The sequence below is a fragment of the Protopterus annectens genome, chromosome 6.part1 (genome assembly GCF_019279795.1).
Source record: "Protopterus annectens isolate FY-2018-M chromosome 6.part1, PAN1.0, whole genome shotgun sequence".
NCBI classification, from domain to species: Eukaryota; Metazoa; Chordata; order Ceratodontiformes; family Protopteridae; genus Protopterus; species Protopterus annectens.
Window position 1 is genome coordinate 155,268,045 of NC_056738.1, and position 16,751 is coordinate 155,284,795.

Consider the following 16,751-nt stretch of genomic DNA (forward strand, 5'->3'; position numbering starts at 1 on the left):
TCTGATCTGTTTTGTACAGGTGAGAGGTTATGACTTCAAAGCTGATATCTGGAGTTTTGGGATAACAGCCATTGAACTAGCAAGTGGATCCGCCCCATATCACAAATATCCTCCAATGAAGGTAAGAAAATGATATGCAGTTAAGAAATGCTAAAAAAAAATGCTACAGAGGTCTTACTGTGAAATGTGACTGTGTTCTTGACAAAGAAAAAAAAAACACCTGGTTTGAAAAACATACTTATCATTGAATTCAGAAGAAAACAAACTGTAAACACCATCAACCGAGTCCACAAACTCTCGTAAATCCTTTAATGTATAAAACACTAAAAACAGTTAAGCACTTTCACCCAGGAATCTCCTGAGCTTTCTCTGAGGAGGAGAGTTCGTGGACTCGATTGGTGGTGCTTACCGGTTTTTTTCTTCTGGTTTTACTACTTAATGGTTTATCATTGAATTCAGTAAGTAAAGTGGATATTGTTGTGATAATGTCTCATCAGAACTAATATAAGGGTACTTAACAGTAGTCAGTGGACCAGGAAAGTGTTGGCAGACAGACAACTAGTAGGCATAGTGAGACCCTTGATATAGAGACAAATGGAGAAGGGTTAGTCTTGTTAAGTAATAGCAGGCTGTGTCAGTTACAGCTAGTGATTGCTTCCTACTGCTAGGGTTAACATACACTGCATGTGGTACACAGCAAGGGGAATTCCCACAGTAAATGACAGCAAGTACAATTTGATGACAATGTTTTATTGGTTACTTCTGACATAGTAGATTAACGCACCTCTGTTTCACAAACTGGAGGTTTAGATATGCTTTGTGATGTTTTGCGGTCTGGAGATTTAAAGTTTCCACCTTGGACTTCTTTAAAGGCTATAATTCTTTAAAATATATGCATATTTTTATTTTTAGTGTGTGATATTGCCATTAGGGTGGCAGAGTGGCGCAGCAGATAGTGTTGCCTCACAGCAATAGGTTTTCTGCTTTGATTCTCTTTGTGGAGTCTGCATGTATTGCCTATGTTCACTTGGCTTTTTTTCTCCAGGTGTTCCTGTTTCCTCCCACATTCCAAAAACATGCAATAGGTGGATTGGACACTCAAAACTGGTCATAGGTGTGATATGAAAGAATAGCTGAGGCAGAGCTAGCACCTCAGTAGTGTGAACACTGGCTCTAGAAGATTGTCCCTGTTGAAATGTTATCTTGACCCTTTGTGCAAAAATGGCTAAGAAAACAATATCTATTGGCAGTAAAGTGCCTATAGTGCTGTATCTGTGAAAATCAAAGTTATATATCTATTAACTGAAGAACCTCAGATTATTTATTAAATAAACATATATCTATTAACTGAAGAACCTCAGATTATTTATTCTATTATTTGCCTATTCAAAGCGATTTCTGGAATGAAGATTCACATTTAGTTTATGTTTTGTGTTATTTTTACGTACATCGTAGTTTGTTTATAGCCTATGGACCATAACAAAATAGTTTTTTTCATCTTACCATATTGACTACAGCAACTTTCATTTGGGGACTACTTTGATTTTCACAGATACAGCACTATAGGCACTTTACTGCCAATAGATATTGTTTTCTTAGTTATTACAAGCACCACGGTGCTTGCTGTTTATGTGAATTAAGGGTTTAAGTCTGATTCAAGCTTCACGAGAAGGAATCAAGTCCCTTTTATCTGCGTGCCTGCTATCCAGCCTCTGCAAAAATGGGGGAAAAGTAGTTGTGAATGAATGAATGAATGACTTGATGGATGTGATATTATCATTAGCTCAAAGGAGTGGCAGTGGGTGCAGCAACCGCTCCAGCTTTTGCTAATATGTTATTGGATGAGTGGCAGATAAAGAAATTTTTACCTCCACGTTTAAAGCACAGTTGAAATTGTGTTGTAGATGTATTAATTTATTTTGTAGGAAGGTAGTGCAGAAGAAAGAATTTGCTGATTTTGTTAATGATACTTTTCTGAAGTTTAAAACAAGATGAAATAAGGAAAGACTTGATCCTATTTATTCCAAATGTCTGATCTAACATGTGGGTCCCCAAGTCTCTTGTTGGATCCAACCCAGCAAAACCAGTGTTTTACCCTTGAGTCCCTTTAAGAATTCTTTCCCATCACATCCTAGTGTGCAATATTACCTCAAATCTTGTATGCCGCCATTGTAACCAAATGTGGTTTCTGATGATTGGTGAAAATCAAGTGCTCTTCCACTTATTTCTTAAACAAATTTTATGTTAGATTCTCTAAAATTAGTTCACATCTACAGTGTACTCATTCTTCATTATATTTGCCACTTTACTTCCTTGGGATAGCCTTCTGAGCTGTTGCTTTTACCTTTTTTTGGCATCATGCACTTGATAACATTATATCTTTTTATTTCTTAGGAAAAAAAGAATAATAAAGCTACAAGTATAGCAAAAGACTACATTGGTTTAGTTAGTGTTTGGCTCTGGTTATCAATTAACTTCTATAGTACTTTTGAGATTTCTTTTGTTGTCTGACCCTTTATTATGGACAAAGAAAGAGAAAGACAACAAGCTTTAAAATGTTACAGAAATGTGACCATAAAATTCTACCCCAGGACACCAGCAAGTAATGTGTGGTATGCTTGGGAGTGGAACATATCTCCAAAGGCTGGATTATTTGTAAAGCTTTTCAGTCCAGTGCCCTTTCAGATTAAAAAATAAATAAATCAGCTGATCATTTAAGGACCATTACCCCATGACCCTACAGCAAAGAAGCCCATAAACACAAGCATTCTAACAAACAAAGCACTTTGAATCCTGAAAGTGAAGGTCTGAACATTTGGAGCCATCCTCGGCTTTGAAGGTTCTCAGGTCAGATTTAGATTTACAGCTTTTTGAGCTTGTCATTATTCCCCATATGTCACCCAAATCTTTATGGAGTAAGACTTCATTATAGAAGAGTTATCTCCGGTCACTTTACAGACACCTTCTACCTTGTCATTTCAGTCCTTTAGGTTTTACAGTAGCACTTTTGAAGCAGATATGGACCACTTGATGAGGGCCTTCCTCAAGATACAAATCGAGATTAAGAGTCCTCCTGTGCTCTTTATTTCTGAAGGTGGATATGAATGGTTCAGCATCCCCTATATTCTCTGCATTCCCTTTAGTCTATTGCTGCTCCAAGGATATTCACAAAGTATCTAGCTCCTGTTATAGCTTACTGCAGACTGCAAAGTATTCATATTTTCCTTATTTAAACAGCTTGTTTATCTTTGCAGAGTCATTATGTCTGTAATCTCTCAGTTAGGTGGGGATTCCGAGAGAACATGAAGTCTTGGCTGACCCCTTCTCACAGCAATGTTTTCCTGGGCTGTCTCTTGGACATCTCATTTGAATGAGTTTTGCTTCCTCAGGAAAAAATAGAGCTCTATTTAGATCTATTCCTGAGTTTTTCCACTCAGCCTACCTCAGGATTCCATGTCTCATGACATCTGTGATCCTCATGATACCTCATTACTGGACTGGAGAAAAAAATGGTTGCAATCAGTTTAAAGTAGAAATTGTTCATTCGAATAACCACATTCGTAAAGAGAAATGCATAAATTAAGCACTTTCTTCTGTGTTTACGTAACACTGACTTCTTCAGTATTCCCAGAAAAAGAAAACAAATAAGAATTTTTTCATTTGTATCATCTAGGGCAGATGAGGAGGATTGTCTAGGCTTTGGCTAAAATATAATTACAACCTTTCAGTCTTTAAATTCTGAGCTTAACTTCATTTTAAAAGGAAATGATTCCCCCCACCCCTCTCTCTCTCTCTGTCTCTCTCTCTACTTTTGATTTTCAGTCTGAGGGACAGAAATTAAGCTTAGACTGGGTTTCTCAAGTTCCTACTCCATAGAATGTGGAATCTGTCTTTGTGGAAAGCTTTTCTTCAGATTCTTCATCTGAAGCATTGTCTTTTTCTGATACTGTCATCAAAATGCAGTAGTTATTTCACTGGGAGCAGAAAGAGATACCAGAGTCCGAACAAAGATGTGTTTTTCTGTAGGTGGATTTCAGTTAACCTGCAGCTGTTTCTCCTGTTTTGCCTGCCTTAGAGGATACCTTCCTGACAGAGATAGATTTTCATGATAGTCAGTCACCTATCTCCAGAAAACCAAGTAAATTATATAAGGTTCCACCTACTCACTATTTTTTTTTTTAAACTTGATCAGATGTTATAGTGATTTGTCTGGCAAAACCATCTACTGCCAAAAACCCTATGGCAGGTAGCCCTACTCCTGACAAAGATGGGAATGGTTTTGATATTTTTGGGAAGAAGGTTTGTACTACTTCCATCTTAGCTTTTAGTATAGTGAATTGTCAGACTCACATATCTAAGTTTCCTGTGACAATATGAGAAATTTAGCTGCTGACCTCCCTTCTTCATAGAAAAAGACATTTTTGAGATCTTTATTATCTTTTGTGTCTCAGGTAACCAAGCACTCTGTAAAATGCTCTTGTGATGTTGCTGATGCTATTTCTAGATCAGCTAGGGCAGTGATTTGCCCAGCTACATTCTAAGAATTTACCATAGGATGTCACAGCTAACCTCCCAAATTCTCCCCTGGACAAAGAGGTGCTGTTTACATCTTCCTCTACTGAGGTCCTTAAAAGATTTGATGAAAGGGGAAAGTTCAGAGAGTTGCTGAGGCCTTCAGCCCTCAATGCCAAAACATAATAGAATGTTTCCTTCCAACTTAGGTGCCTTTTATAAGAAACAGAATAAGCAACTCCAGCATGGTATAGGCAAGCAAAATTTCAGAAAGCAATGGCAGGGATGTTTAAAAGGAAGGGGAGATCCTTTAAAAACCCAAGGGCAGTCTAAAAAATCATTATGACTATATGTCCCATCATGTATTTCTTGCTCCTTACCATGTCATTCCAGTAAAGGTTTTGCAAAGTCTAGCCCCAGGATTTAATAAAATCTGTGTAGGCACTGTGTAGAGCTTACATGGAAAGTCATTTTTACACAGCCATGGTTCCCCCTCGGCAACTCGTCATGCATATAGATGATGGTGCACTGCCGAGGGAGAGCCAAGGGACAAGGATATTGAATGAGTGTAGGTAGAGGTGTAGTGGCTACCTGTGGCTGTAGATGAGTGTGAGGCTCCTTGTAATAATCCCCACCACTGTTGTAATGTTGTGAAGTGTGTCAAATGTATATGTAATTTTTATGACCTTTAATTTTTATTTATTTTTTTCTTCATGTTTGCACAGCACGGAGTACAGCACTGCTAAGTTGTGCTCACATATAGACAGCTGATACCTGTCAGACATCTAAAAATAGAAACCAGATGTATTTAATTATCATAATTACATTTTTATTTTAATTGCCATTTTCATGGAGTGGAGCGCAGCAGAGCCAAGCGGAGCTTATACATACATAGCCGACACCTGCCAGACATCTAAAAATAGAAACCAGATGTAATTATCTATTTATAGGTGTGTTTAAGCATGTTTGTGCTGTGTGGAACAGTACTGATGAACGCTAACAGGTAACCTAGTAGTATATGTGAAGGTGTACTAGTTTTTATGACATCCAACTCTCATGGGTAGAGTTACAGCTTTATATGTAGTAGGTCCTGGTTTGAGTCCATAATAAGCATAATATGTCTGTAATTGAATGTACTATTTTTATATAATTTCATAAAAGTATTGTGAAATTTGTCACCGCTGTGCTCTGCTAAGCACTGCTCATTCATGCTGAGTAGTGCAGAAACATGTTAATGGCTACCAATGTTTGCGTAGTGCTAAACTTTGCTAAAACTATGTTTCTGTGAGTTTTTACGCTGCTCATCTCTGCTTAGCTGGTTTGTGTGATGTTAAGCAATACGACACTTTTTTGAATGTTGCTGAATGATGTGCAAGGGTGGGAAAACAGACTGTATTAAGAGTATAGGTGGGAATACCACATCATTCATTGGAGTTCAGTCTACCGCTGATAAGGCAGGTGGTGTTGGTGAAGGTGTGCACTTTCGGGTGCAGGAGTGGGGTAATCAGGAGTCCAGGGTCATGATTTTGCTCCTGGTACAAAACCATGAATCCTTGATGATGCAATGTGGATTCCAGGGCTCAGAGTGTAAGGCAGAGGCCTGGAACAAGTTGGCCAGGGAATTTACTAGTGTTACTGGTATCCTCTGCACAGGTGAGCAGTGTCATCACCATTATGACTACCTGAAAAAGAGAAAGAGGAGAACCTTGGACACCTGGGTCCAAGAAGCTAGAGCAGGGAATGCCCCACATTATGTAATTAATTTATCCTGTTTTACCAGTATGCAAGCTGAATGTCTGCAAAACTGGTATTCATAATGGTGTGCTTATCTCCCAACAGCTGCAGCTGAGAAGGCTCACAGTGTTGAGTCCCATGCTGGGCGCCTGACCAGGTTGCACCCTTAATGTGGTAAGTATGGATTTAGTATGCTAACTGTAGTGCAATAAGCAAGAAAGAGTAAAGAATTTACTGCAATAAAGTATACACAAGAAAAACTGTAGTGCAATAAATGGGCAAGTAGAACTGTAATGCAATAAATTGGCAATTAGAGCTGTAGGGCAATATATGAACACTACCAACTGAAGTTTAATAAACAATAGCAATAACAGTAATAAAAATGGTGTTCAGTAGGATTGTGTTGTCATAACATTGATTGTCTGTGGCAAGGTTGCTACATTCAAGTGTAAAACTGTAATAGCTGTAGAATGCAAAAGTAATGGCCTGCAAACTGTATTGCTTAACTCATAATACTATCCAAGGCCATCTCCAGGCCAATATTGGTCACATAATGCTCTATGTTCCTCTTACTTCAGGTAATAAAGGTATATGGGTGAGGTAGCCCACTCCATGGGCAGATATTGTGTGTGTACTTCAGATATTACAAATCAGTAACAATACAAAATGTTCACCAGCATTGTTGATACTAAAATAAAGGTGTTTTAATATATGCAGTATGGTTGTATTCCATGCATGTGTGTTCTACTGTCACTGCAGTCAATTATAACACTAATAGTTCTAGGATGCAAAAAGAATGTTGTTTAACACATAGTATGGGTCAAGGTTTTTTCCAGGTCATTATCAGTCACATAACGCTCTCATTTTCTCCCACCCCAGGAACAAAAGGTATATGAGTGAGGTGGCCTATGTTATGAACAGATATTGTGTGTGGATTTCACAGATATTTCAAAGCAGTACCAATAAAAAGTGTTCACCAGCAGTGTTGATTCTAAAATAAAGCTGTATTAATATATGCAGTACAGTTGTATTCCATGCATGTGTGTTCTACTGTCACTACAGTCAATTATAACACTGTAATAGTTGTAGAATGCAAAAATAATGTCCTGTAACTTGTATTGCTCATCTCATAGTATGGTTCAAGGTTATCTCCAGCACACCATCAGTCACATAATGCTCACATTTTCTCTTTCCCCAGGAACAAAAGTTAATATGGGTTAGGTAGCCCATGTTATAAGCAGACATTGTGTTCAGATTTCAGAGTTTTAAAATCAATAAGAATATGTGTTCACCAGCATTGTTGATTCATAAATAAATCTACTTCCAGTATGGCTGTATTCCTTGCATGTCTGTAGTAAGTTGCTACAGTCCATTACTACATTGTTTACAGATGCCCCCTGTAGTCACAGCTATTGGGTTCTATTCCCATGCCTTGCAACTAAGGCATGACGGCTGTCTAGTTTATGTACTGTACACAAACATGCCTCGCAGTCTCATGATTTCTTATACTGTAATTAATATTGTGTAATCCATCTGTCACAGAATTACCACAGAAATGATTACTTGGAATGCAAAGTGTTACCAAATCCGCTTACAGAACACCTTGGTAGTTCTTCAAGTCCACATGATGTGCAGCTGTTCTGTCTAGTTGTATACCTGTACTTGTTATTGCTTGGCCCATACTGTTCCATGAAACAGCTTAAGAAGAATGTATGTGCTACATCACTTATAGGAGACTTGTAGTCACTGTACACAAAATAATACACACCTGTAGAGTAAGTATTAGCACTGTTTTCAGGGATATAATCTGCAATGTCAGTAAGGAGCTGCTGTTCTCTCTCTGTCCCAACCCCTTATCTTCATGTATTTATTATTGTTTATTATTATGGTTTACTATTAACATATTTTGTTACAATAACTATATTTTGGGAAATATGGTTTATTATTATGTGTTGTTATGCTTTCATATTGACATATCTTGTTAAAGTAACCATTTTGTTGGCCTTATGCAGTTTATTATTATGTCTTATTATGCATTCATATTAGCATATCTTGTTAAATTAACTGTGTGGTTGCCCTTATGCTTTAACTGTTATTGGCATGCTTTAACATACTGACTCTTCTGTTATTTTAAGTCATGTCACACGTAATATACATTGCTATGTATTTGCATTAATTAAAATGATTTTCCATGCTGTTAATACTAACAATGATTTGTTCATAACTAATCTCAACCCATTGCTATACCTCCATTACCATAGTATGGCAAGGAAGGCTGGTTCTGGCTGATCCTCCTACCTTGCATCAACTGGCCGTAGCACTGGGTCCCAGCATGTTTGGGACTTAGACTGTTGGTGATTGGTAGTACTGCCCCACAGGACGGGGCCTGCCCCCCCCTCTGGGAACCGTGGTGGAGGGGGGTTTGTCACCTGGGATGAGCTGCTGGTCTTGGTGTACAGGATAGTCTACTATGGGTTTGACTGCTGCCTGCACTGGATTGAGGGCATGCTGGCCGACCTGATGGGGCAGGCTCACCCCAGTGCCCAGCTTCCAGTACTGCCACCCTTGGACAGTGAAGGAGCAGTGCCAGTAGTCCCATGGGATGGGGTATGAGTCATGCTGCTGCCGTCTGGAAGCACATGGGACTTGGATTCCACAACACCCTCCTTATTCAAGGTGTTCATCCACCTCGTGTGTCACACACTGCCCTTGTCTGCTGTCTTGTCTGTTTGTAAATGCAACCTCACCTCCCCAACTTACCTCCCACACATGTACCTATGTCCCTTCCCTAACACTCCACTCTCAACTTAAAAAAAAAAAAAACAGGCAACTGTCCCAAAAAAAATAATAAATAAAACCTGGGAATGTCAATAAGTGATCTAACACCTCTCAAACCTCACGCAGACCTTCCGTTGAATGCCAAACTTATAACAGTAAAATAAAATGAACTGGCTGTTGAATAGTGCCTAATTCAGTAATAACAGTACCAAAACCAACCGTATACCAAACGGCTTGTCTTCAAAACAATTTCCACATTGTCATTGCTATTTCTATAAGTGTATGAAGCAGCACTCTAATCCATTTGAAAGTCACTGGTTTATTGACGAAAAATCACTAAAAACAGCATAACCTCTGCATTTCCAAGTCCGAGGTTAATACAGATCAACACTACAAGTGTGCCTCATAATAAACTTGAGATGACATTGCACAATAACAAGATACTGAAAAAAATAATAAATAGATAATAGGTTCATAGGTTCATACTAGGCTATCTGCCCTAGGGCATTTATAAGCCTAGCCAGAGTGTGTTTGGCTTTTGCCACCCATTTTAAATTAATTTTGCTATGCCCTTTTTCGAGGTTAGTATACTGTGCCTCTGTCTAACAGTGAGACAGAATTGATACCCGGGGTAAACCTACGATCTCCCATCCACTCATCAAGATTCCTCTTGAAGAGAGTCAATGAGGGACTCTGCCTAACCTGGACTAGGATTTTATTCCAGAGTGAAGGGAGACTCTGGGTTATGAATCTGTCCCTCCAGCATGTCCTATTTAAGTTCAAGTCTCTTGAGCGCGTAGCTCGATGGGATTTGGATTTTCTGAGGTGCAGCATGTCCATTAATTCCGGGTTGGACATGGCTTTATACATCAGGCACAGATCGCCTCTGAGCAGGCGGTATGCCACTGAGTAGAGCTGGAGTTTCTTTAACCGGGCAGCATATGGCATCTGTTTGAGCCCTTTGATCCTCTTGGTGAGGTACTTTGGGGTCTTTCCAGTTGCTGCAGGTGTCTGGTAAGGTACATCTCAAAATGGGCATTGTACTCAATTATGGACCTGATGAGGGATGAGTAAAGAGGCACGATGACCTCTCCTGATCTAGATGTGAATCCCTTCATGATTAGGTGGGCTATATAAAATGTTCTTCTAACCACTTTGGTCACGTGGTTGTAAAATGAGAGATTGCTATCAACTTGGGTCCCCAGGTCCCTAATTACTTCTTCTGTACTTAATGGATTACCACCTATGTGGTAATTTGTGGGCACTTTGTTTTTGCCAAAGGGGATGACTATACACTTTTTGGCGTTTAGCTTGAGGCCATGGCTCTGGCACCAGTTGTCTGTTTCTATGAGGCCCTTTTGGAGGATGCTTGTGTCAGCTGGAGAGTTGATTATGGCTCCCAGTTTGCAGTCATCTGCGAACTTGGACAGCCACAGTCCTTCTGTGTTGGCCTGTACCTCCGAGAAATATATACCGAACAAGAGCGGTCCCAGGACTGAGCCTTGTGGGACACCACTTGTAACTGGTTTGGAGTTTGACATGGCTCCAGCAATTCTAACCATGTGGGTTCTGTCCTTGAGCCAGTTTGCAACCCATCTAGTGACATAGGGGTTTATATTTAAGCTGGTGAGCATATCTATAATGCCCGAGTGGGGGTATTGTATCAAAGGCTTTTACGAGGTCCAGGTAGGCTGTGTGGACCACCTTCCCCTCATCAATGGCCTTGGTGACTGTTACAAAGAAATTGACCAGGTTTAAGAGGCAGGATCTGCCCTTAACAAAGCCGAACTGGGTAGGATCCAGTGTCTGTAGGTCCCCAATATCTTTATTTATGAGGTCCATGGTGATCCTTTCCATAGCTTTGCAGACCAAGCTAGTCAGGCTTTTGGGGCAATAGTTTCCAGGATCCATTGAGGCACCACCTTTGCGGAGAGGGACCACTGTTGCTGTACGCCACTCTTTGGGTACATATCCTGTAGTAAGGCTGAGATTGAACAGTAGTTTTATGTTTGGGTTTAGCTCTTCTTGGAGTTCATGTAGGATGCAGCCCGGGACACCGTCTGGTCCCATTGATGCTGTGTTTTTTGCTTTGGAGAGGGCGGCTCTTACCTGAGCATCTGAGATGTCAGGGGGCAGCACTCTGCTGGGATAGATATTTGCCCTTTTGGTGGGGATGGGGGTGGGGAGTTTGTGCTGAACCTGTCAGCTAGGATGTTGGCAATGTCTGTGGGTTCGGTGTATTTTTTGTCATTTTGGACTAATTCTGAGCATATCTGGGAATTCCCACCCAGGTTCCTAACATAACCAAAGAAAGCCTTGTGATTATCCTTAGTGTCCTGTGCAATTTTTCTCTCGAAGCTGGCTTTAGACGATTTTATGAGTGCCTGTAGTTTTTTGCTAATACTGATCAGAGATGCCTTCCCTTTTTGGGATTTTGCTCTATCATGTAGTAGCTTCCTCCTTCTATTGTATAGTTTGTTTATGGCTGGGGTCCACCAGACAGGATGTCTGCCTTTGGAGGATTGGGTCTTGGTTTTATTTTTGATTGCAAGATCCATGCATTCCTGAAGGTGTTCATAGAATGCGTTTATAAAGGATTCTGCAGTCTGGGCCGTATTTTCCACAGGCCCGGGGGCTTTGAAGGATTCCACCTCGATTTTGAGGAGTGTGAAATTTGATTTAGAGAAGTTTTTCACTGTGGTTTTCTGGGCAGGGGGTGGGATTGGGATGTGAATATCAAGTGAGATTAGTTTATGGTCTGATCTTACCAGTGAGGGATACACTTCTGGTCTGGAGCATAGAGTCCCCATGTTGGTGATGATCAGGTCCAGTATGTTTTCCCCTCTTGTGGGAGTGGTAACAAGTTGTTCCATAGCATTTGAGTTTATAAATTCTAGGAATCTTTGAGCTAGGGTGTTGGAGTTAGGGTAATGCTCCCAGTCTATGTTTGGGTAGTTGAAGTTGCCCAGTATAATGGTGTTTGGAGAGACCTTCATATTTTCCAGTGTTCTCAGGAAGGCCAAGTGGGGTTCCTGGGTTTGAGAGGGTGGTCTGTAGCAGGCTATAAACTGGAAGGCAGTTTTACCCACTGTTAGTTGCACATGGATAGTCTCTGATGCTTCGTGCTGTGCCACCAACCTGGAGGTGTGGGTATCTTTGACGAATATTGATACTCCCCCTCCTTTTGTGGTTCGGTCCAAGTTTTGGGGCCGAAAAGCATGGTATGAGGAATAACCTGATAGTGCTGGGGTGCTCTCGGGAGCCTTGAACCAGGTTTCTGTTATGCACAGATATCGATGTTTTCCATGCTAAGGAGAGTTTCGAGTGCGTGCATCTTGAGGTTTAGACTTCTGGCATGAGTAGCATTACTCTTAGTTTCTTATCCCTTGTGATACCTATGGAGGTGGGTTTGTCTTTTGAGCCTTGCCTAAAAAAGGCACTATGGGGGTAGCAAGAGCCTTTGCCAATATCCGAAAGCCCAGGGGTGACAGGTGCAAAAACCGTCCCTAGCGAAGCATCATGGCTTGTCAAGCATGTCATCCCAGGCTGACAGGCATTGGATCCCCTTTGAATGACACCAATACTTAAGCCAATTGTTGAAATTGATCATCTTGTCTTCATATTGTGGCATCATTCTTGGTGAGGGTAAGATGCTACTCAAGGTCAGGGTCATACCGGCCTGGGCTACATGCTCAGAGAGCTCCTCTATGTCTCTTTTCATGTAGTCCAGGGAGGTACGTCTCAGGTCATTCACACCAGCATGGACAATGACTGAGCCACATTTGTACTTGCCTTGGAGTGACCTGAGTGCTTGTGTTTTGTGGCGGATCCTAGCGCCCAACAGGCAGCTCACCGCGTGACCTTCTCCTTGTTCAGCCTGGTGAGCAGGACGTCAGTGTGCCTGATGATAGAGTCACCTGTTACAAGTGTATCATATGTGTTGTTTAGCCTTAAGGGCTGTGACTGTTCGGCACACTGGCTTTGTGAGCTATGTGTTGCACGTATTTTGTTTTGGGGTAGCGGTTGCTTGGGTGTCTGCTTTGGAGGGCTCGGCTGCTTAGGCAGATTTTTATTTAGAGCCTCCGAGTATGTTTTTGTGTGTTTGTGTTTGGTTTGCTGTCGTGGTAGGTCTATGTGAGACTGGAATTGTAGTGAGTGTGGTTTCCTTCTCCTCCTGACTGGTTACGCCAGTACTGAGTTGAGAGAGCTTAGACTCCAGTTTGGCTATATGGTTGCATCTCTCACGTGTTGGAATTTGTTGGGAGGAGGAGAGGGTTGTCTGTGTACATGAGGCAGTTGTAACATTGCCTCAAAATTCCCAGATTCACCAGCTGGACCGGAGAGGAGATTGACAACTGACGTTTGGACATGCTAGAATAGTATTGGGAATTCCTTTATAACTGAAAAAAAAAGGGCCAGTGGGGAACAAGGTACTCAAGGGGAGTTTGTGAGGGTGTAGTGCTTTTAATTTTTTAGTGCTGACTTAGTGAGCAAGTGCCAGGTAACTTAAATGCAGTGTGTTACAGGTAACTTAAATGCAAAAACGACAAACAGTAACTTTCTTTCAAGTGAAACAAGAAAATAAGTACAGTAAGCAATGCAGATATCACTAGGGATCCACAGAAGCAGTGAAATTAGTGTTTCAGGGAAATAAGCAAACATCAAGCATACAAAGCTAGATTCAGCAGGTTTGGATCTAGTCTATGCTACAGCAAACAAGGTGTACTAATTTCAGTAAGAAACAGTTCAAATATGCAGGCACTATAAGCCTTTAACCAGAAATTCCCAGCTCAGAAGGACAGAGTCCAGCCTCTCCTCCCACAAGAGTGCAGACCACGAACCTTCTTAATGTAAAATAACTGTCCTGAAGCCCAAGTGCTTAAACCAGAACTAATACACTTTTAGAATAACAGACACTGAGCCCTCAATCAGCAGTTCCCAACTTAGAAGGTTGTAAGCTACCTGTCCTGCCACCACAGTGTAGGCCACAAACCTTCTTAATGTAAAACAACTGGTTATAACTGGTAATAACAACGGACTAGTTAGACAACGGTTTAGCGCTTTCACCCATAACTCATGGGCTTCTTCAGAACGCCATCATTTTAAACTGACCGTCTCTTATAACATTTTTGACGCCAAACTGAAAATTCTCTTCCAGCTTTTTAAAGTGACAATGCATATTAAAATGACAATTTGCAATATAACAACTTACAATATAAAAACTTACAATATAAAACAAGGCTTTTACTCAACTGCACTTGTGATCGATCGGCCTCCCATAACTGAAAGGGCAAAACGTCATATAATGTTGTATAACAACAACAATTTTAAATGATGTGTCCTATTATTTCTATCTACAGAATTAAACACTAATTTAAAATTCATCTGACTATTAATAGATAGCATGAGTTTAATGACCTACCCCTCACTGTTGTTCTACTGCTGAAGACCCTATAATGTTTCATAACATAACAATATATATAACAATTAATAATACTACAACACATAAATACAATTGTTACAGTTCCCTAATACGTTATAAATTATTAAATAAAAATTTTAAATATTAAAATTCTATAAAACCATACAGGGATGGTTAAAAAATGGATATTAAAAAATATATTTAGACCAAAAATTAAGTTTACTAAAGGTAACTGTAATACTAAGATGGTTGTTTATATTGCCATTTGCCAGGAATGTCAAAGTTACTATGTGGGAAAAACAGAAAGAAGTTTAAAGAAAAGTATATACGAATATATATACAATATTGGAAAAAAGGATCAAAGAAGTGCATTATTTAAACAGACAGAATATTATGGTACAAATCATTATTTCAAATTTGCCTTGTTAGAAACAGTTAAAAATGACCCGAGCGGTAGGGATAACAAGAAATTTCTAAATTATCGTGAAGCATGGTGGCAACTATTTCTAAATGCCACCACACCTCCAGGTCTTAACAATAGTATTTCTTTGAAGGCTATACTGGAGGTGAATTTGTAGGATAACACTTAGCTAAAAATTAAGGTATATATGTGAGTAGGGACTAATGTATTTATGGTTAATGAATGCATACTTTATGGTATTTTACTATTTAATTGTACAAATTAAATCAGCAGTAGTACAAGTAGCACTACCTGTTTTATTAAGTGTTTTTAGTATTCCCACTTAGAGGCACCTTGTGGTGAATCAATGAAAAAGTAAATCAATTGATAACACCTGCTATTTAATTGAGTAGATTTAACATACACTACATTATCTGTATGGTTTTATAGAATTTTAATATTTAAAAAAAATGTATTTAATAATTTATAACATATTAGGGAACTGTAACAACTGTATTTATGTGTTGTAGTATTATTAATTGTTATATATATATTGTTATGTTATGAAACATTATAGGGTCTTCAGCAGTAGAACAACAGTGAGGGTAGGTCATTAAACTCATACTATCTATTAATAGTCGGATGAATTTTAAATTAGTGTTTAATTTTGTAGATAGAAATAATAGGACACATCATTTATAATTGTTGTTGTTATACAACATTATATGACGTTTTGCCCTTTCAGTTATGGGAGGCCGATCGATCACAAGTGCAGTTGAATAAAAGCCTTGTTTTATATTGTAAGTTTTTATATTGTAAGTTGTTATATTGCAAATTGTCATTTTAATATGCATTGTCACTTTAAAAGCTGGAAGAGAATTTTCAGTTTGGCGCCAAAAATGTTATAAGAGGCGGACAGTTTAAAATTATGGTTTTGGGACTGTTATTACTGAATTAGGCACTATTCAACAGCCAATTCATTTTATTTTACTGTTATAAGTTTGGCCTTCAATGGAAGGTCTGTGTGAGGTTTGAGAGGTGTTCGATCACTTATTGGCATTCCCAGGTTTTTTTTATTATCCAAAAAAAATACATCCCATACATAGCTCTCCATTTCACACACATGTCCACTGGATACATGTAAGTTTGTCCAATTGGCTTCACAACCCAGTTATTTTGTCCTCACCCCTCTTTGTGGGGTGCAGAGTTCAGTCATGTACAAGTTATGTCAAAGTGCACAGTTGTTGCTGTACAAGAAATGGATAGCTATGGTTCTTTCCTACATCCTTCCTGCACATCCCTCTCTGCCTTTCATTATATTTTTCCCCATGCTTGCCCCCATTTCACCATTTTCATATCTGCTCTTTTTTCTTTTCTTCACTAAGCTCAGCTAAATACAGCTATAATAACTATATGTGCTATAACATTGTAAGACACATGTACAAAATAAGCACCTCTGCCATGTTTCGAACCCAGGCCCATCGCACCTGCAGCACACTGCATTAACCCACCACGCCATGCAACTCTTAAAACAGGTGGTTTAAACAAAACATAGTTATTGCCAATTGCAGTTATTAGTTGTGCTTCAATGGAGCTGCACGCCACACCACGCAAATTGGAATAAAAAGTAATGAAAAAAATGGGAGTGTACCTTGGACTCTGGTGCAGTAGTAAACAGTAGACACACATAGACATGCTAATGGATGCAAGTGAGACCTGTGATAGCAGGTAAATGTGCCCTTTTATCAGCAACATGTCTAAAGACACCTGCTGAGGCATCAATGGCAAAGTGCATGTTCAACTGGGACCCTGGTGCAGACATCCATCCATATAAACATGCACATACTGATGGAGGTAGAAAATGTTTGTCACATCCTCTGTGTGTGCACATATATCTTACAAATA

General features: G+C 39.6%; 1 protein-coding gene across 2 annotated transcripts in view; it reads left to right on the forward strand.

Annotated features, from left to right (window-relative positions):
• The window catches only part of STK39 (serine/threonine kinase 39), a 2,138,083-nt gene that overhangs the window by 879,405 nt on the left and 1,241,927 nt on the right, over positions 1-16,751 (forward strand). For both annotated transcript variants that reach the window (XM_044075594.1, XM_044075595.1), the window contains exon 7: positions 20-121. In XM_044075594.1, the coding sequence (XP_043931529.1) occupies positions 20-121 (102 nt within the window). The remainder of the gene's footprint in view (positions 1-19; positions 122-16,751) is intronic.